General features: G+C 40.4%; 1 protein-coding gene across 1 annotated transcript in view; it reads right to left on the reverse strand.

The window, feature by feature from the left end:
• Positions 1–22,484, reverse strand: part of LOC135533278 (epidermal growth factor receptor kinase substrate 8-like protein 2) — a 54,485-nt gene that overhangs the window by 5,515 nt on the left and 26,486 nt on the right. The window contains exons 9-14 of the mRNA XM_064960682.1: positions 18,906–19,074; positions 18,483–18,517; positions 18,159–18,267; positions 11,477–11,608; positions 10,819–10,891; positions 10,349–10,538 (exon numbers count right to left, since the gene is read on the reverse strand). Coding sequence (XP_064816754.1) covers positions 10,349–10,538; positions 10,819–10,891; positions 11,477–11,608; positions 18,159–18,267; positions 18,483–18,517; positions 18,906–19,074 — 708 coding nt within the window. The remainder of the gene's footprint in view (positions 1–10,348; positions 10,539–10,818; positions 10,892–11,476; positions 11,609–18,158; positions 18,268–18,482; positions 18,518–18,905; positions 19,075–22,484) is intronic.

A 22,484-nucleotide genomic window follows, 5' to 3' on the forward strand; every position in this document is an offset into this window, starting at 1 on the left:
GGAGGAACGGCGACGATATAAGGGTACACGGAAGCCCGAGAGGCAGCCACAAGATATTTTTGGGCGGGGGCACACGAGGAGATTGGCTGAGTCAGGTATGAGACCTGAGCCAACTCCTCCTCATGCTTACCGTGGGGAGCGTGTCACTTTTTAAATTAATTTAACCTTTATTTAACCAGGAAGGGCTCATTGAGACTAAAATCTCTTTTTCAATAGCACCCTGGCTAAGATAGGCAGCACCAAGTCATTACAAAAAAATACAGACAGACAACATGAAAAACTACAAGTAATCTAGTAAAAACCATTGAATTCACAAGAGTATAAAACAGCAAATTAAAAACATTGACAGGTCTGGGAATCAGCCTCAAAATCCTTCATCAGTGATTTAAAAACACCAATCGGGACAAATTCTTCCAGTTTAAAAGTATTTTGTAAGGTGTTCCAAGACAATGGCGCAGAGTCCATAAAAGCCCTTTTACCAGATTCAGTTTGGACATTTGGAACAGTTACCAGGATAAAGTCCAGCGAACGAAGAGAGTACCACATTTCTGAACAATAAAAATGCCCAAATAAAAAGGTAGTAAACCCAAAATGGTTTTGTAAATAAAAGTATACCAGTGACTGAGCCTACGAGTGACTAGAGAAGGCCAGCCAACACTGTTATACAAAGTGCAGTGGTGGGTAAGGGTTTTGCAGTTTAGAATAAATCTCACAGTGCCATGGTAAAGAGTGACAATTGATCTCAAACACTGAGCGGAAGCATTCATATATAAAATACCCCCACAGTCTAGTAAAGGCATACATGTAGCTGATACTAGCCTCCTTTTGGCTTCAAAATAAACAGACCTTATTCCTAAAATAAGATCCCAATTTCAGCTTCACGTTCTTTGTAAGTTGTTGAATATGCAAATGAAAAGAGAGGCCGTCATCAATTAAAATTCCAAGATATTTATATGAGGTTACAACCTCAATCTCCTTGCCCTGACAGGTAGTAATTGGTGAAAGGTTCAGAGGTCTATTTCTTGCATTAGAAAACACCATTAGTTTAGTCAGTATTGAGGATAAGTTTCAATTGACACAAGGCATGTTGAACAGTATAAAAAGCAGTTTGCAAGTTCTGGAAAGCTTTTGTAAGAGACGAGGCACAACAGTAAATAACAGTATCATCAGCATAAAAATGAAGTTGTGCATTTTGGACATTTTTGTCTAAATCATTTATATAAATAGTGACTAAGAGAGGACCAAGTACAGAGCCCTGGGGCACACCATTCAAGACAGACAATTTAACAGACATAAGCCCATCAAATTAAGTGCACTGAGTTCTATCAGACAGATAGTTAGCAAACCATGCAACTGCATGCTCTGAAAGACCTACACTCAACAATCTCTGCCTTAGTATAGCATGATCAACTGTATAAAACGCCTTAGAGAGATCAATAAAAAGTGAGACACAGTGCTGTTTTTTGTCAATGGCTTCAGTGATATCATTTAAAACCTTCATGGCTGCTGTAATTGTGTTATGCTTCTTCCTGAAGCCCGATTGGTACATTGATAAAATAGAGTTAGTAAATAAAAACTATTTTAGTGTTCACTTACAAGGGTTTCAAGTATTTTTCACCAGGGATGACAGCTTTGAGATTGGCCTATAATTATTTAAAAGAGTTGGATCTCCCCCTTTTAAAAGTGGTAGGACAAATGCTGATTTCCAGATCTTTGGAATGTCATTACATTCCAGGGTTAGATTGAACAGAGATGTAAGTGGTTCAGCTATGAAATCAGCTGCCAGATTTAAAAAGCAAGGATCCAAAAGATCAGGACCTGCAGGCTTTCTGGTCTGAGAATTTCAGGACTTTATGTACCACCTGCACTGAGAATGGAAAAAAGCTAAAAGTTTCACCGATTCATCCACACAGGGTTGTACAGAGACAGAGGACACTGAATCAGACAGCCTACCAGATGATTCAAAGTGCTCATTGAAACAATTCAGCATTTTAGTTTGGTCATATATAGCAACAGAGTCCTTCAAAACACATGACGATAATTCATTAACATTACTGTTACCAGACATAGACTTAATAGCCTTCCAAAACTTTCTAGGGTCATTCAGGTTATCAGTGGTAACAGACATAAAATATTCAGACTTGGCCTTCCTGAGAAGAAAAGAACACTTGTTTCTTAGCTGCCTAAAAATAAACCAATCAGCATCAGAACATGATTTCCTTGCTTTAGCCCAGGCTAGATTACGGTTGTGAATAATACAAGACAGCTCAGAAGAAAACCATGGATTATCCCGCCCTTTAACCCTGAATGTTTGTTTACTATTTGGAAAAAAACATAATGGAAGAATTTCCAGGCAGTTTCCACATCAGGGATAAGCTCAATCTTGCTCCAGTCAAAATAAAACAAATCGTGAAAGAACGCCTGCTCATTAAAACACTTCAAATTTCTCTTACGAATAAAACGTGGGTTTGTTTTAGGAACCTTAGTATTTCCAACAGCAACAACAGCACAATGGTCACTTAAATCATTACCAAAAACACCAACCACAGGATATTTATGTGGACATTTGTCAATATCAAATCAATCAGGGTAGTTTTATCTGGGTATTTAAGATTTGGGCGAGTGGGTGAGTTAATCAACTGGGTAAGATTCATAGAATGTAGGTCTATGGTGGCCTCAATTGGTTTCCAATCAGAGACGGCTGTTTATCGTTGTCTCTGATTGGGGATCCTATTTACGTTGCTATTTTCCATGTTGGTTTTGTGGCTTATTGTCTATGTATAATTGCCTGTGTCAGCACTAGTGTTTATAGCTTCAAGTTCGTTTTGTTGTTTTGTTAGTTTGTTTTAGTGTTCTCATCACGCTGCGCCTTGGTCTCCTCGTTACAACGAACATGACATCATGAGGGTTGCCTAATCACACATTTGAAGTTTTGGAAAGATGTTACTTTTTTAACCCTTTGAAACAGCCAATGTGACCCCAATTTAAGTCACTTCCGGTTGGCACAGGAAGCTAAAAGTAAACACATATCCTCATTGGCATAGGCTTTCACGGAATCCTGAGTTTTAAGTCTTTACGTTAAGAACTGACTGATTTACACAGGGTTGAATGCACTATTTCTCACAAACTGCAGGTTGGATGTATCAAAACACCTTTAGGGTGAACCACTTCCGGTTGCTCCAGGAAGCTTAGAATCAACACAGGTAGACCTCATAGTGGCCTGATGGATTGTCATCGAAGACAGGTTCATAAGACATTCATAACCCACATAGGCTTCAGGTTGAATTTAGGGGCGCAGGCAATGTATTCCTTTGATGTAAATGTAAATGTGGGAGAGAAGTCATTGCAAACTGATGTAAAAACCTTCTTTTCACTGTTAAGGGTTAAGCCACACGGTCAAGGTTAGGCTTGAACAGATCGGGAGGACCTCAAGAATGTTCCTGAGATCGAATTGTGCCTCTAACCCTAACTGTTCTCCTGCTGTCACCCAAAAGCACCTCAAATTTAGGGCCAGGCTTCATTATGGGCCTACTTTCTTTCACGTTCGCTGCGCTCAGACCGAGCAAGCTACGGTCAAGCAGGGCATCTCGTTGAACTCGGCACTGCCTAGAGATTATGGTAATGCCATTGCAGGCTCTGAGTGTCTTTAAGCCCCACACTGTGTCACTCCATCCTTGATGTGCATGTGAGAGAGTTTTTTCTTTGAAATCTGTTGGGAGACATGACTGATTTACAGTTCATGAGGGTTGCCTAATCACACATATGAAGTTTTGAAAAGATCTGACCTCTTTAACCCTTCGAAACAGCCCCTATGATACCATTTTAAGGCTTATAGAATATTGATTTTTAAGTCTTTACATTAAGAACTGATTTATTTACAGAGGGTTGAATGAGTGTTATTTGAGAAAATCACAGAAATCAAGCAGAGCTACGAAACCTTAACGCTGCAACTGTAACTTTTTTGGGGAGAAAAAAAAATCTATTTTTTTTTAACATCAATTTACATTGTACGATTTCTCTTAAATTACGATAGATAAATGTCTGGTTCTTTTTTTCCTGACACCGTAGGTTCATGTACTTTGATGTGAGCTGGTCAAATTAGCGCACTATTTTCGCTTTTGACCTTTAATCCCAAAATGGCCTTCACTCAAAAAGTGTTGAGGCCTCGACGCCATCCTGTTTGGGGCTAACTGCCCATTATGCCAAACCTAAGCTCACCAAGTTTCGTCTTCGAAGTCTTTTCCATTTAGGAGAAAAAGCCACGTCGGGTTGGTGATGATTTGTACATTTGCAATAAAATTCCATTCGCCATCTGCTGGAATTTACCGGGACAGGAAAAATGACCAAAATTAGAAAATGTTATAGAACGGAAACCGAATGTCCGGGAGACTTCGTTTGATGTCTTCCCGGAAGATCTGGCCCCTGTGCACGGCCTGCCGCCGTCCGCAAATTTGACAAACATTTGCAATATGGAGTTTCTCATCAACCATACAGCAAATGCCAAATTGTTCCCTTCAGGTATGAAATGGACATCGTGGGGCAATGGACATTCAGAAGAATGGAAATTTGCATAATGTTCAGATAGAAATGTTTGACCTACTGTCAGATAGATGGGAATAGTGTAGGGGAATGTGTGCTATACCCATTCTGTTTCTATCTTCAACATACAGTTCTAGCCAATCCATGTAGACAGCCCTGTCATTAGTAGTAGACAGCCAATCCATGTAGATACAGCCCTGTCATTAGTAGTAGACAGCCAATCCAACATGTAGATACAGCCCTGTCATTAGTAGTCCACAGTAGACAGCCAATCCATGTAGATACAGCCCTGTCATTAGTAGTAGACAGCCAATCCAACATGTAGATACAGCCCTGTCATTAGTAGTAGACAGCCAATCCAACATGTAGATACAGCCCTGTCATTAGTAGTAGACAGCCAATCCATGTAGATACAGCCCTGTCATTAGTAGTAGACAGCCAATCCAACATGTAGATACAGCCCTGTCATTAGTAGTAGACAGCCAATCCATGTAGATACAGCCCTGTCATTAGTAGTGGACAGCCAATCCATGTAGATACAGCCCTGTCATTAGTAGTAGACAGCCAATCCAACATGTAGATACAGCCCTGTCATTAGTAGTAGACAGCCAATCCATGTAGATACAGCCCTGTCATTAGTAGTAGACAGCCAATCCATGTAGATACAGCCCTGTCATTAGTAGTAGACAGCCAATCCATGTAGATACAGCCCTGTCATTAGTAGTAGACAGCCAATACATGTAGATACAGCCCTGTCATTAGTAGTAGACAGCCAATCCATGTAGATACAGCCCTGTCATTAGTAGAAGACAGCCAATCCAACATGTAGATACAGCCCTGTCATTAGTAGTAGACAGCCAATCCAACATGTAGATACAGCCCTGTCATTAGTAGTAGACAGCCAATCCGTGTAGATACAGCCCTGTCATTAGTAGTAGACAGCCAATCCATGTAGATACAGCCCTGTCATTAGTAGTAGACAGCCAGTCCATGTAGATACAGCCCTGTCATTAGTAGTAGACAGCCAGTCCATGTAGATACAGCCCTGTCATTAGTAGTAGACAGCCAATCCATGTAGATACAGCCCTGTCATTAGTAGTAGACAGCCAATCCATGTAGATACAGCCCTGTCATTAGTAGTAGACAGCCAATCCATGTAGATACAGCCCTGTCATTAGTAGTAGACAGCCAATCCATGTAGATACAGCCCTGTCATTAGTAGTAGACAGCCAATCCAACATGTAGATACAGCCCTGTCATTAGTAGTAGACAGTCAATCCATGTAGATACAGCCCTGTCATTAGTAGTGGACAGCCAATCCATGTAGATACAGCCCTGTCATTAGTAGTAGACAGCCAGTCCATGTAGATACAGCCCTGTCATTAGTAGTGGACAGCCAATCCATGTAGATACAGCCCTGTCATTAGTAGTAGACAGCCAATCCATGTAGATACAGCCCTGTCATTAGTAGTAGACAGCCAATCCAACATGTAGATACAGCCCTGTCATTAGTAGTAGACAGCCAATCCATGTAGATACAGCCCTGTCATTAGTAGTGGACAGCCAATCCATGTAGATACAGCCCTGTCATTAGTAGTAGACAGCCAATCCAACATGTAGATACAGCCCTGTCATTAGTAGTAGACAGCCAATCCGTGTAGATACAGCCCTGTCATTAGTAGAAGACAGCCAATCCAACATGTAGATACAGCCCTGTCATTAGTAGTAGACAGCCAATCCAACATGTAGATACAGCCCTGTCATTAGTAGTAGACAGCCAATCCGTGTAGATACAGCCCTGTCATTAGTAGTAGACAGCCAATCCATGTAGATACAGCCCTGTCATTAGTAGTAGACAGCCAGTCCATGTAGATACAGCCCTGTCATTAGTAGTAGACAGCCAGTCCATGTAGATACAGCCCTGTCATTAGTAGTAGACAGCCAATCCATGTAGATACAGCCCTGTCATTAGTAGTAGACAGCCAATCCATGTAGATACAGCCCTGTCATTAGTAGTAGACAGCCAATCCATGTAGATACAGCCCTGTCATTAGTAGTAGACAGCCAATCCATGTAGATACAGCCCTGTCATTAGTAGTAGACAGCCAATCCAACATGTAGATACAGCCCTGTCATTAGTAGTAGACAGTCAATCCATGTAGATACAGCCCTGTCATTAGTAGTGGACAGCCAATCCATGTAGATACAGCCCTGTCATTAGTAGTAGACAGCCAATCCATGTAGATACAGCCCTGTCATTAGTAGTGGACAGCCAATCCATGTAGATACAGCCCTGTCATTAGTAGTAGACAGCCAATCCATGTAGATACAGCCCTGTCATTAGTAGTAGACAGCCAATCCATGTAGATACAGCCCTGTCATTAGTAGTAGACAGCCAATCCATGTAGATACAGCCCTGTCATTAGTAGTAGACAGCCAATCCAACATGTAGATACAGCCCTGTCATTAGTAGTAGACAGTCAATCCATGTAGATACAGCCCTGTCATTAGTAGTGGACAGCCAATCCATGTAGATACAGCCCTGTCATTAGTAGTAGACAGCCAATCCATGTAGATACAGCCCTGTCATTAGTAGTAGACAGCCAATCCATGTAGATACAGCCCTGTCATTAGTAGTGGACAGCCAATCCATGTAGATACAGCCCTGTCATTAGTAGTAGACAGCCAATCCATGTAGATACAGCCCTGTCATTAGTAGTAGACAGCCAATCCAACATGTAGATACAGCCCTGTCATTAGTAGTAGACAGCCAATCCATGTAGATACAGCCCTGTCATTAGTAGTAGACAGCCAATCCAACATGTAGATACAGCCCTGTCATTAGTAGTAGACAGCCAATCCATGTAGATACAGCCCTGTCATTAGTAGTAGACAGCCAATCCATGTAGATACAGCCCTGTCATTAGTAGTAGACAGCCAATCCAACATGTAGATACAGCCCTGTCATTAGTAGTAGACAGCCAATCCATGTAGATACAGCCCTGTCATTAGTAGCAGACAGCCAATCCAACATGTAGATACAGCCCTGTCATTAGTAGTAGACAGCCAATCCAACATGTAGATACAGCCCTGTCATTAGTAGTAGACAGCCAATCCAACATGTAGATACAGCCCTGTCATTAGTAGTAGACAGCCAATCCATGTAGATACAGCCCTGTCATTAGTAGTAGACAGCCAATCCATGTAGATACAGCCCTGTCATTAGTAGTAGACAGCCAGTCCATGTAGATACAGCCCTGTCATTAGTAGTAGACAGCCAATCCAACATGTAGATACAGCCCTGTCATTAGTAGTAGACAGCCAATCCAACATGTAGATACAGCCCTGTCATTAGTAGAAGACAGCCAATCCATGTAGATACAGCCCTGTCATTAGTAGTAGACAGCCAATCCATGTAGATACAGCCCTGTCATTAGTAGTGGACAGCCAATCCAACATGTAGATACAGCCCTGTCATTAGTAGTAGACAGCCAATCCAACATGTAGATACAGCCCTGTCATTAGTAGTAGACAGCCAATCCATGTAGATACAGCCCTGTCATTAGTAGAAGACAGCCAATCCAACATGCAGTTCCAGAAAAATAGTAACTTCCTGAGATCTGTATTCAAATATATTTTGCTTTATCAGATCTGTAATCAAATTGTTTAAAAAAGTTATTTTGTGGGTATCTGTATTGAAATAGTCACCTCCAAAGTTACGGCTTGTTCCTTCCCCAAAATAGATATTTCCACCAACCATAGTTAAATGTATAGTTATCCGAAGTCTGTTACCCATAATTCCTTGTGTAACATATTAAACACTAGAGAAGAGCTGAGCTCTAGTCAGGTTACCCAGACACTCCACCTTCCTTTCTAAACAAAATACCAACATACTAAATATTTGCAATATAAATTCACAAAATGTCAAATGTTCTAACTAAATGTTTTATCTAGTGTGATGTTTGCAAGGCTAGTATACTGATTTGGATAAGATTACCCACAAGAAAAAGAGCAATGTTGAGTTTGCATTTGGAGCATTTTTTCTCTGTAAACTTGCACTGGCTAGGTGACCTTTCCTGGTTCAAATAGTACAGGTAGCTAGCGGAAGACCATAGAGCATGATAATACCATGAGATAACTGAAGACTATAGAGCATGATAATACCATGAGATAACTGAAGACTATAGAGCATGATAATACCATGAGATAACTGAAGACTATAGAGCATGATAATACCATGAGATAACTGAAGACTATAGAGCATGATAATACCATGAGATAACTGAAGACTATAGAGCATGATAATACCATGAGATAACTGAAGACTATAGAGCATGATAATACCATGAGATAACTGAAGACTATAGAGCATGATAATACCATGAGATAACTGAAGACTATAGAGCATGATAATACCATGAGATAACTGAAGACTATAGAGCATGATAATACCATGAGATAACTGAAGACTATAGAGCATGATAATACCATGAGATAACTGAAGACTATAGAGCATGATAATACCATGAGATAACTGAAGACTATAGAGCATGATAATACCATGAGATAACTGAAGACTATAGAGCATGATAATACCATGAGATAACTGAAGACTATAGAGCATGATAATACCATGAGATAACTGAAGACTATAGAGCATGATAATACCATGAGATAACTGAAGACTATAGAGCATGATAATACCATGAGATAACTGAAGACTATAGAGCATGATAATACCATGAGATAACTGAAGACTATAGAGCATGATAATACCATGAGATAACTGAAGACTATAGAGCATGATAATACCATGAGATAACTGAAGACTATAGAGCATGATAATACCATGAGATAACTGAAGACTATAGAGCATGATAATACCATGAGATAACTGAAGACTATAGAGCATGATAATACCATGAGATAACTGAAGACTATAGAGCATGATAATACCATGAGATAACTGAAGACTATAGAGCATGATAATACCATGAGATAACTGAAGACTATAGAGCATGATAATACCATGAGATAACTGAAGACTATAGAGCATGATAATACCATGAGATAACTGAAGACTATAGAGCATGATAATACCATGAGATAACTGAAGACTATAGAGCATGATAATACCATGAGATAACTGAAGACTATAGAGCATGATAATACCATGAGATAACTGAAGACTATAGAGCATGATAATACCATGAGATAACTGAAGACCATAGAGCATGATAATACCATGAGATAACTGAAGACTATAGAGCATGATAATACCATGAGATAACTGAAGACTATAGAGCATGATAATACCATGAGATAACTGAAGACTATAGAGCATGATAATACCATGAGATAACTGAAGACTATAGAGCATGATAATACCATGAGATAACTGAAGACCATAGAGCATGATAATACCATGAGATAACTGAAGACTATAGAGCATGATAATACCATGAGATAACTGAAGACTATAGATAACTGAAGACCATAGAGCATGATAATACCATGAGATAACTGAAGACTATATAGCATGATTAAACCATGAGCTAACTGAAGACTATATAGCATGATTAAACCATGAGCTAACTGAAGACTATATAGCATGATTAAACCATGAGCTAACTGAAGCCAGCACTTTGTCACTTTTCTCTCTTCCTCACGATTGTAAGTACATAAACTTTAACTGATATCTGCCTGCCTGTGTGTTTATTTATGTTTTTGTGTGTGCGTGCGTGCGTTTGTGTGTGCGCACGTGCGTATATCATGGCTTCTTAACACACAGCCAAGTATGGTGACTCACGGTTTAGAGAATCCCTTGGCATTGAGCCAGGCGGTGACCTGCGGTGGGCTGGAGTCTAAGGTGAGAGGAGGAGAGGAGCTGCTGTCTGAGGGGCGCTCTACCCTGAAGTTACGGCCCGGAGGATTGGACTTATTAGTAGTGATCCTCTTCAACAACTCATCATTCACCTCATCCATCTGGTGTGTCCGAGCTGGGGGAAGGGAGGGAGAGAGGGAAGGGAGGGAGGGAGAGACAGAGGATCAATGGCAGGGAAGAGAGTGAGAGACCGAGGGAAAAGAGAGAGACAATTAACAGAATGTGGAGAACGGAGAGACAGGGGAAGTAACTGTTTAAGAGGTATTCCTGCTCCTATATAAGTGCTGAGGTCCTCGTAGCTAAGATGAGGAAACTCGTAAAAACCTTGAGCTCAGATAGCTCAGATAAGCAGTTATCTAGATTGTGCAGTAGTAAACGAAAGCTATGAGACTCACATTCTTTGAAGCGGCCCATGTCAAAGCTCTCCCCTCTACCTAGAGAGCTGGAGGGAGAGGTAGGGCTGTAGGGCTGGCCAACCAGAGGTGACACAGACACACACAGAGACAAAAGAAAGACACATGAAAGGACGTTAATAATTCATGAATAGATTGGATTTATATAGTGCTTATCCAGATGCTCGTACATAATGTCAAATGCTGTCAGGGAAAACAGGTTAATTTTTCCAAAAATGTTTGATAATGTTTCAAAATGTGTTCAACTGGTTTCCAGGATGCATTGGTAGGTGGGTACAGGGCTTGTAAAGTACGGAGAAGGGGTGGTATCATGAAGATGTGTGTGTGTGTGGTGTGTTTTAGAAGTATAGAGGGAGTGTGCATAACTGAAGGTTATACATTATGTGTGAACAGTAGCTGTGTGTGTGTGATAATATGTGTGCATATGATATTGAGTGTGTGCATGTCTGTGATAATGTGTCTGTATATCATATTGTGCATGATAGTGTGTCTGTGTGTGTGCTTTCTAATGTGTGCGTTTATGATAATGTGTGTGTGTGTGCGTTCTAATGTGTGCGTTTATGATAATGTTTGTGTGTGTGCGTTTATGATAATGTGTGTGTGTGTGCGTTTATGATAATGTGTGTGTGTGTAATGTTACCTGGCTATAGAGAGGTTCAGCCATGCCGTGTGGTTCCTCTAGTTTGACCACATCCAGGATGTTGTAGGGGACGTATCCTGATTGGCCACTCCTGTTCCTCAGTTTCCACCACTGTTTATCGTCCTCTATCACCTGCAGGGCCACATTAAAAAAATAAAAAATTGTACCTTTATTTAACCAGGCACTGTACTATCAGCACCAGACTATATACTATCAGCACCAGACTATATACTATCAGCACCAGACTATCATACTATCAGCACCAGACTATCATACTATCAGCACCAGACTATATACTATCAGCACCAGACTATATACTATCAGCACCAGACTATATACTATCAGCACCAGACTATATACTATCATACTATCAGCACCAGACTATATACTATCAGCACCAGACTATATACTATCAGCACCAGACTATATACTATCAGCACCAGACTATATACTATCAGCACCAGACTATATACTATCAGCACCAGACTATATACTATCAGCACCAGACTATATACTATCAGCACCAGACTATCATACTATCAGCACCAGACTATATACTATCATACTATCAGCACCAGACTATCATACTATCAGCACCAGACTATATACTATCAGCACCAGACTATATACTATCACCACCAGACTATATACTATCAGCACCAGACTATATACTATCAGCACCAGACTATATACTATCACCACCAGACTATATACTATCAGCACCAGACTATCATACTATCAGCACCAGACTATATACTATCAGCACCAGACTATATACTATCAGCACCAGACTATATACTATCAGCACCAGACTATATACTATCAGCACCAGACTATATACTATCATACTATCAGCACCAGACTATATACTATCAGCACCAGACTATCATACTATCAGCATCAGACTATATACTATCAGCACCAGACTATATACTATCACCACCAGACTATATACTATCAGCACCAGACTATATACTATCAGCACCAGACTATATACTATCAGCACCAGACTATATACTATCAGCACCAGACTATATACTATCATACTATCAGCACCAGACTATCATACTATCAGCACCAGACTATATACTATCAGCACCAGACTATCATACTATCAGCACCAGACTATCATACTATCAGCACCAGACTATATACTATCAGCACCAGACTATATACTATCAGCACCAGACTATATACTATCAGCACCAGACTATATACTATCAGCACCAGACTATATACTATCAGCACCAGACTATCATACTATCAGCACCAGACTATATACTATCATACTATCAGCACCAGACTATATACTATCAGCACCAGACTAAATACTATCATACTATCAGCACCAGACTATATACTATCAGCACCAGACTATATACTATCAGCACCAGACTATCATACTATCAGCACCAGACTATCATACTATCAGCACCAGACTATATACTATCATACTATCAGCACCAGACTATATACTATCAGCACCAGACTATATACTATCAGCACCAGACTATATACTATCAGCACCAGACTATCATACTATCAGCACCAGACTATATACTATCAGCACCAGACTATATACTATCAGCACCAGACTATCATACTATCAGCACCAGACTATATACTATCAGCACCAGACTATATACTATCAGCACCAGACTATATACTATCAGCACCAGACTATATACTATCATACTATCAGCACCAGACTATATACTATCAGCACCAGACTATCATACTATCAGCACCAGACTATCATACTATCAGCACCAGACTATATATATACTATCAGCACCAGACTATCAGTACCAGACTATATACTATCAGCACCAGACTATATACTATCAGCACCAGACTATATACTATCAGCACCAGACTATATACTATCAGCACCAGACTATATACTATCAGCACCAGACTATCATACTATCAGCACCAGACTATATACTATCAGTACCAGACTATATACTATCAGCACCAGACTATATACTATCAGCACCAGACTATATACTATCAGCAACAGACTATATACTATCAGCACCAGACTATATACTATCAGCACCAGACTATCATACTATCAGCACCAGACTATATACTATCATACTATCAGCACCAGACTATATACTATCAGCACCAGACTAAATACTATCATACTATCAGCACCAGACTATATACTATCAGCACCAGACTATATACTATCAGCACCAGACTAGATACTATCAGCACCAGACTATCATACTATCAGCATCAGACTATATACTATCAGCACCAGACTATAAACTATCAGCACCAGACTATATACTATCAGCACCAGACTATCATACTATCAGCACCAGACTATATACTATCAGCACCAGACTATATACTATCACCACCAGACTATATACTATCAGCACCAGACTATATACTATCATACTATCAGCACCAGACTATATACTGTCAGCACCAGACTATATACTATCATACTATCAGCACCAGACTATATACTGTCAGCACCAGACTATATACTATCATACTATCAGCACCAGACTATATACTATCATACTATCAGCATCAGACTATATACTATCAGCACCAGACTATAAACTATCAGCACCAGACTATATACTATCAGCACCAGACTATATACTATCAGCACCAGACTATATACTATCAGCACCAGACTATATACTATCAGCACCAGACTATATACTATCAGCACCAGACTATATACTATCAGCACCAGACTATCATACTATCAGCACCAGACTATATACTATCATACTATCAGCACCAGACTATATACTATCAGCACCAGACTATCATACTATCAGCACCAGACTATATACTATCATACTATCAGCACCAGACTATATACTATCAGCACCAGACTATATACTATCAGCACCAGACTATCATACTATCAGCACCAGACTATATACTATCATACTATCAGCACCAGACTATCATACTATCAGCACCAGACTATAAACTATCAGCACCAGACTATATACTATCAGCACCAGACTATCATACTATCAGCACCAGACTATATACTATCATACTATCAGCACCAGACTATATACTATCAGCACCAGACTATATACTATCAGCACCAGACTATATACTATCAGCACCAGACTATATACTATCAGCACCAGACTATATACTATCAGCACCAGACTATATACTATCAGCATCAGACTATATACTATCATACTATCAGCACCAGACTATATACTATCAGCACCAGACTATATACTATCAGCACCAGACTATATACTATCAGCACCAGACTATATACTATCAGCACCAGACTATATACTATCAGCACCAGACTATATACTATCAGCACCAGACTATATACTATCAGCACCAGACTAGATACTATCAGCACCAGACTATATACTATCAGCACCAGACTATATACTATCATACTATCAGCACCAGACTATATACTATCAGCACCAGACTAGATACTATCAGCACCAGACTATATACTATCAGCACCAGACTATATACTATCATACTATCAGCACCAGACTATATACTATCAGCACCAGACTATATACTATCAGCACCAGACTATATACTATCAGCACCAGATAATATACTATCAGCACCAGACTATATACTATCAGCACCAGACTATCATACTATCAGCACCAGACTATATACTATCAGCACCAGACTATATACTATCAGCACCAGACTATATACTATCAGCACCAGACTATATACTATCATACTATCAGCACCAGACTATATACTATCAGACTATCATACTATCAGCACCAGACTATATACTATCAGCACCAGACTATATACTATCAGCACCAGACTATATACTATCAGCACCAGACTATATACTATCATACATCAGCACCAGACTATATACTATCAGACTAGACTATCATACTATCAGCACCAGACTATCATACTATCATACTATCAGCACCAGACTATATACTATCAGCACCAGACTATATACTATCATACTATCAGCACCAGACTATCATACTATCAGCACCAGACTATATACTATCAGCACCAGACTATATACTATCAGCACCAGACTATATACTATCATACTATCAGCACCAGACTATATACTATCAGCACCAGACTATCATACTATCAGCACCAGACTATATACTATCAGCACCAGACTATATACTATCATACTATCAGCACCAGACTATATACTATCAGCACCAGACTAGATACTATCAGCACCAGACTATATACTATCAGCACCAGACTATATACTATCATACTATCAGCACCAGACTATATACTATCAGCACCAGACTATATACTATCAGCACCAGACTATATACTATCAGCACCAGATAATATACTATCAGCACCAGACTATATACTATCAGCACCAGACTATATACTATCAGCACGAGACTATATACTATCATACTATCAGCACCAGACTATATACTATCAGCACCAGACTATATACTATCAGCACCAGACTATATACTATCAGCACCAGACTATATACTATCAGCACCAGACTATATACTATCAGCACCAGACTATATACTATCAGCACCAGACTAGATACTATCATACTATCAGCACCAGACTATATACTATCAGCACCAGACTAGATACTATCATACTATCAGCACCAGACTATATACTATCAGCACCAGACTATATACTATCAGCACCAGACTATATACTATCAGCACCAGACTATCATACTATCATACTATCAGCACCAGACTATATACTATCAGCACCAGACTATCATACTATCAGCACCAGACTATCATACTATCAGCACCAGACTATATACTATCAGCACCAGACTATATACTATCATACTATCAGCACCAGACTATATACTATCAGCACCAGACAGACTATATACTATCAGCACCAGACTATATACTATCAGCACCAGACTATATACTATCATACTATCAGCACCAGACTATATACTATCAGCACCAGACTATCATACTATCAGCACCAGACTATATACTATCAGCACCAGACTATATACTATCAGCACCAGACTATATACTATCAGCACCAGACTATATACTATCAGCACCAGACTATATACTATCAGCACCAGACTATATACTATCATACTATCAGCACCAGACTATATACTATCAGCACCAGACTATAAACTATCAGCACCAGACTATATACTATCAGCACCAGACTATATACTATCAGCACCAGACTATATACTATCAGCACCAGACTATATACTATCAGCACCAGACTATATACTATCAGCACCAGACTAGATACTATCAGCACCAGACTATATACTATCAGCACCAGACTATATACTATCATACTATCAGCACCAGACTATATACTATCAGCACCAGACTAGATACTATCAGCACCAGACTATATACTATCAGCACCAGACTATATACTATCATACTATCAGCACCAGACTATATACTATCAGCACCAGACTATATACTATCAGCACCAGACTATATACTATCAGCACCAGATAATATACTATCAGCACCAGACTATATACTATCAGCACCAGACTATATACTATCATACTATCAGCACCAGACTATATACTATCAGCACCAGACTATATACTATCAGCACCAGACTATATACTATCAGCACCAGACTATATACTATCAGCACCAGACTATATACTATCAGCACCAGACTATATACTATCAGCACCAGACTATATACTATCAGCACCAGACTATATACTATCATACTATCAGCACCAGACTATATACTATCAGCACCAGACTAGATACTATCATACTATCAGCACCAGACTATATACTATCAGCACCAGACTATATACTATCAGCACCAGACTATATACTATCAGCACCAGACTATATACTATCAGCACCAGACTATCATACTATCATACTATCAGCACCAGACTATATACTATCAGCACCAGACTATCATACTATCAGCACCAGACTATATACTATCATACTATCAGCACCAGACTATATACTATCAGCACCAGACTATATACTATCATACTATCAGCACCAGACTATATACTATCAGCACCAGACTATCATACTATCAGCACCAGACTATATACTATCATACTATCAGCACCAGACTATATACTATCAGCACCAGACTATATACTATCATACTATCAGCACCAGACTATATACTATCAGCACCAGACTATCATACTATCAGCACCAGACTATATACTATCAGCACCAGACTATATACTATCAGCACCAGACTATATACTATCAGCACCAGACTATATACTATCAGCACCAGACTATATACTATCAGCACCAGACTATATACTATCAGCACCAGACTATATACTATCAGCACCAGACTATATACTATCAGCACCAGACTATATACTTACAGCACCAGACTATATACTATCAGCACCAGACTATATACTATCATACTATCAGCACCAGACTAGATACTATCAGCACCAGACTAGATACTATCAGCACCAGACTATATACTATCAGCACCAGACTATATACTATCAGCACCAGACTATATACTATCACCACCAGACTATATACTATCAGCACCAGACTATATACTTACAGCACCAGACTATATACTATCAGCACCAGACTATATACTATCATACTATCAGCACCAGACTAGATACTATCAGCACCAGACTATATACAATCATACTGACAGTATTATAATATAGATGTCGTACCTCTAGCACCTCGTCCTGCAGTACTGACAGTTCGTTGGCATTGCGGGCCACAAAGTGGTAGCGGATCTTGGCATATTTACGGGACGAGGAGGTCAGCCCATTGTTGGACCTGGGACAGGAGACAGATGCATGAGTTATTTGCACAATAAATATTGGCCCAGATTTAGCTACACTTCTGGTACATGGTCTGTATTAACACTACAACAGCGTTTTATAGCAGCTCAAGAAATAATAATTTGAGAAATATTTTTGTTAAGTAATGGTAGTAGCAGCATGTAATGTAGAATCACAGTAGTAGTAATCTGGGAAATATAATCCATTTACCCATTCGATGAGTTTAAAGACTGGGTTCCAAAAATCTGAAAGAGAGAGAAATTTTTATAGGGCGGCGCACAATTTGACCAGCATCGTCCGGATTAGGGGAGATTTTGGCCGAGTTAGGCCGTCATTGTAAATAAGAATTGGTTCTTAATTGACTGTCCTAGTTAAATAAAGGTTCAATAAAAAATACAATACTGGACTAGTATGTTTCTGACTAGTGTAACACACTGAACTAGTAAATAACTCAAAAGTATTTCAAACCTGCATCACTAAAGAAATGTAAACAAACAAATGAAGAACTAACAACGGATGGCTGGGAGAAGTCTGGATGGTTGGGAAAAATCTACTAGAATGACTCAACTGGAGCCTAAAAATGTATCAGTGTAGAACGTGTGTGTGTCTGTGTGTGTGTGTCTGTGTACACACCTCGTCTGACTTGTAGGGGGACAGGAGGTTGGATATGGGGGACCTGGGAGGTTCCCCTGATCCCTCTGTCTCCCACGGGGAGGTCCTGAACAGCTCGGCTGGGGGCTCCCACCCATTCCTGAATTTAGGGAAGTATGTAGGAGCACACTGGTCCCGCGGCCAGTCCGCTCTGCAAGGGGCAGGGGTCGGGGGGAGGTCGTTAATGCCGATACAGAGAGAACAAGTGTATAACAACTTATAAAGTATTAGAACAGCAGGCCGAACAACTTAACAGCAGGCCGAACAGTTTAACAACAGGCCGAACAGTTTAACAGCAGAACAGTTTAACAGCAGGCCGAACAGTTTAACAGCAGGCCGAACAGTTTAACAACAGGCTGAACAGTTTAACAGCAGGCTGAACAGTTTAACAGCAGGCCGAACAGTTTAACAGCAGGCTGAACAGTTTAACAGCTGAACAGTTTAACAGCAGGCTGAACAGTTTAACAACAGGCTGAACAGTTTAACAACAGGCCGAACAGTTTAACAGCAGGCCGAACAGTTTAACAGCAGGCCGAACAGTTTAACAGCAGGCCGAACAGTTTAACAGCAGGCCGAACAGTTTAACAGCAGGCCGAACAGTTTAACAGCAGGCCGAACAGTTTAACAGCAGGCCGAACAGTTTAACAACAGGCTGAACAGTTTAACAGCAGGCCGAACAGTTTAACAGCAGGCTGAACAGTTTAACAACAGGCTGAACAGTTTAACAGCAGGCCGAACAGTTTAACAGCAGGCCGAACAGTTTAACAGCAGGCCGAACAGTTTAACAGCAGGCCGAACAGTTTAACAACAGGCTGAACAGTTTAACAGCAGGCTGAACAGTTTAACAGCAGGCTGAACAGTTTAACAACAGGCTGAACAGTTTAACAACAGGCTGAACAGTTTAACAGCAGGCCGAACAGTTTAACAGCAGAACAGTTTAACAGCTGAACAGTTTAACAGCAGGCCGAACAGTTTAACAGCAGAACAGTTTAACAGCTGAACAGTTTAACAGCAGGCCGAACAGTTTAACAGCAGGCCGAACAGTTTAACAGCAGGCTGAACAGTTTAACAGCAGGCCGAACAGTTTAACAGCAGGCTGAACAGTTTAACAGCAGGCTGAACAGTTTAACAACAGGCTGAACAGTTTAACAACAGGCCGAACAGTTTAACAGCAGGCCGAACAGTTTAACAGCAGGCCGAACAGTTTAACAGCAGGCCGAACAGTTTAACAGCAGGCCGAACAGTTTAACAACAGGCCGAACAGTTTAACAGCAGGCCGAACAGTTTAACAGCAGGCCGAACAGTTTAACAGCAGGCTGAACAGTTTAACAGCAGGCCGAACAGTTTAACAGCAGGCTGAACAGTTTAACAGCAGGCTGAACAGTTTAACAGCAGGCTGAACAGTTTAACAGCAGAACAGTTTAACAGCAGGCCGAACAGTTTAACAGCAGGCGAACAGTTTAACAGCAGGCCGAACAGTTTAACAGCAGGCAGAACAGTTTAACAGCAGGCCGAACAGTTTAACAGCAGGCTGAACAGTTTAACAGCAGGCTGAACAGTTTAACAGCAGAACAGTTTAACAGCAGGCCGAACAGTTTAACAGCAGGCCGAACAGTTTAACAGCAGGCCGAACAGTTTAACAGCAGGCAGAACAGTTTAACAGCAGGCCGAACAGTTTAACAGCAGGCTGAACAGTTTAACAGCAGGCTGAACAGTTTAACAGCAGGCCGAACAGTTTAACAGCAGGCCGAACAGTTTAACAGCAGGCCGAACAGTTTAACAGCAGGCCGAACAGTTTAACAGCAGGCCGAACAGTTTAACAGCAGGCTGAACAGTTTAACAGCAGGCCGAACAGTTTAACAGCAGGCCGAACAGTTTAACAGCAGGCCGAACAGTTTAACAGCAGGCCGAACAGTTTAACAGCAGGCCGAACAGTTTAACAGCAGGCTGAACAGTTTAACAGCAGGCTGAACAGTTTAACAGCAGGCCGAACAGTTTAACAGCAGGCCGAACAGTTTAACAGCAGGCTGAACAGTTTAACAGCAGGCCGAACAGTTTAACAGCAGGCCGAACAGTTTAACAGCAGGCTGAACAGTTTAACAGCAGGCTGAACAGTTTAACAGCAGGCTGAACAGTGTAACAGCAGGCCGAACAGTTTAACAGCTGAACAGTTTAACAACAGGCCGAACAGTTTAACAGCAGGCTGAACAGTTTAACAGCAGGCCGAACAGTTTAACAGCAGGCCGAACAGTTTAACAGCAGGCTGAACAGTTTAACAGCAGGCCGAACAGTTTAACAGCAGGCTGAACAGTTTAACAGCAGGCCGAACAGTTTAACAACATTCTACAACATTCAATGACATTCTGTGCTTCCAACTTTGTGGCAACAGTTTGGGGAAGCCCTTTCATGTTTCAGCATGACAATGCCCCTGTGCACAATTCGAGGTCCATACAAAAATAGTTTATCGAGATCGATGTGGAAGAACTTGACTTTCCTGCACAGAGCCCTGACCTCAACCCCATCAGCACCTTTGGGATGAATTGAAACGCTGACTGCCCAACCTCGCTAATGCTCTTTGTGGCTGAATGGAAGCAAGTCCCCACAACAATGTTCATCTAGTGTTCTTCTAACATCTAGTGGAAAGCCTTCCCAGAAGAGAGGAGGCTGTAGCAGCAAAGGGGGAACCAACTCCATGTTAATGCTCATGATTTTGGAATCAGATGTTCGACGAGCAGGTGTCCACATACTTTTGGTAATTTATTGGGCCGTGGCGGTCACGAAATTTCATCAGACGGTGATTGTCAAGAAAATAACTGTTGGTATCATGGTAATTTACTGTAATTAACATAAACACATTTAGCATCTCCTGTCTTCCACACACAGACTACAAGCCACTGATGCAGACCTTCGGAACATCTACATTTTTAAAAGTTTAATAAATGCATGTAGTATAGCGTCCACCTTCACAATAAATCCCTTATTTATTTTAGACTAAAGCCTCAAGACGCATTATGATATGAAGGAAATGTAGTCTACTTCAGAGGAACTAAATGTTCAGAGTTTTCCCTTGGTTCGGCCCTGATCTGGCTATTCCACATGGCTGTGGGCTACACTAGTTCATTTAGCAGATAACATTTGGTTGGAATTCTGTGGCTTTATTTATATTATTTTATAGTATGAAGAATACAATTGAACTAAGCTGTTTGAATCAGAAAGGATATTTTCCCCAAACGATTTGAGGATCCCAAATGAATACAATCACTAGCATAAATTTTTTTTTTACTCAATGAGGCTGATGCAACAGTTCAGAACATGTTGATAAACTATGAGGCTATTTCTTCACGTTATAAGTGTACCAATGCGAACACGGCAAAGCTATAAGCGAGAATGTTCCATCAGTGGAAAACACCATTATCAAAAGTGATTATGCACCTAATTCTTTTATTATAAAGGTGCATTTTAATGGTGAAAATTATCTTCCCCAAACTTGAAACTCACACGTTCTGTATATATGCCAGTTAGGCTCTAGCTACACTCATTGTAAAGCGGATTAATGTGCTT

Source organism: Oncorhynchus masou, unplaced genomic scaffold, assembly GCF_036934945.1.
Source record: "Oncorhynchus masou masou isolate Uvic2021 unplaced genomic scaffold, UVic_Omas_1.1 unplaced_scaffold_2320, whole genome shotgun sequence".
Classification (NCBI taxonomy): domain Eukaryota; kingdom Metazoa; phylum Chordata; class Actinopteri; order Salmoniformes; family Salmonidae; genus Oncorhynchus; species Oncorhynchus masou.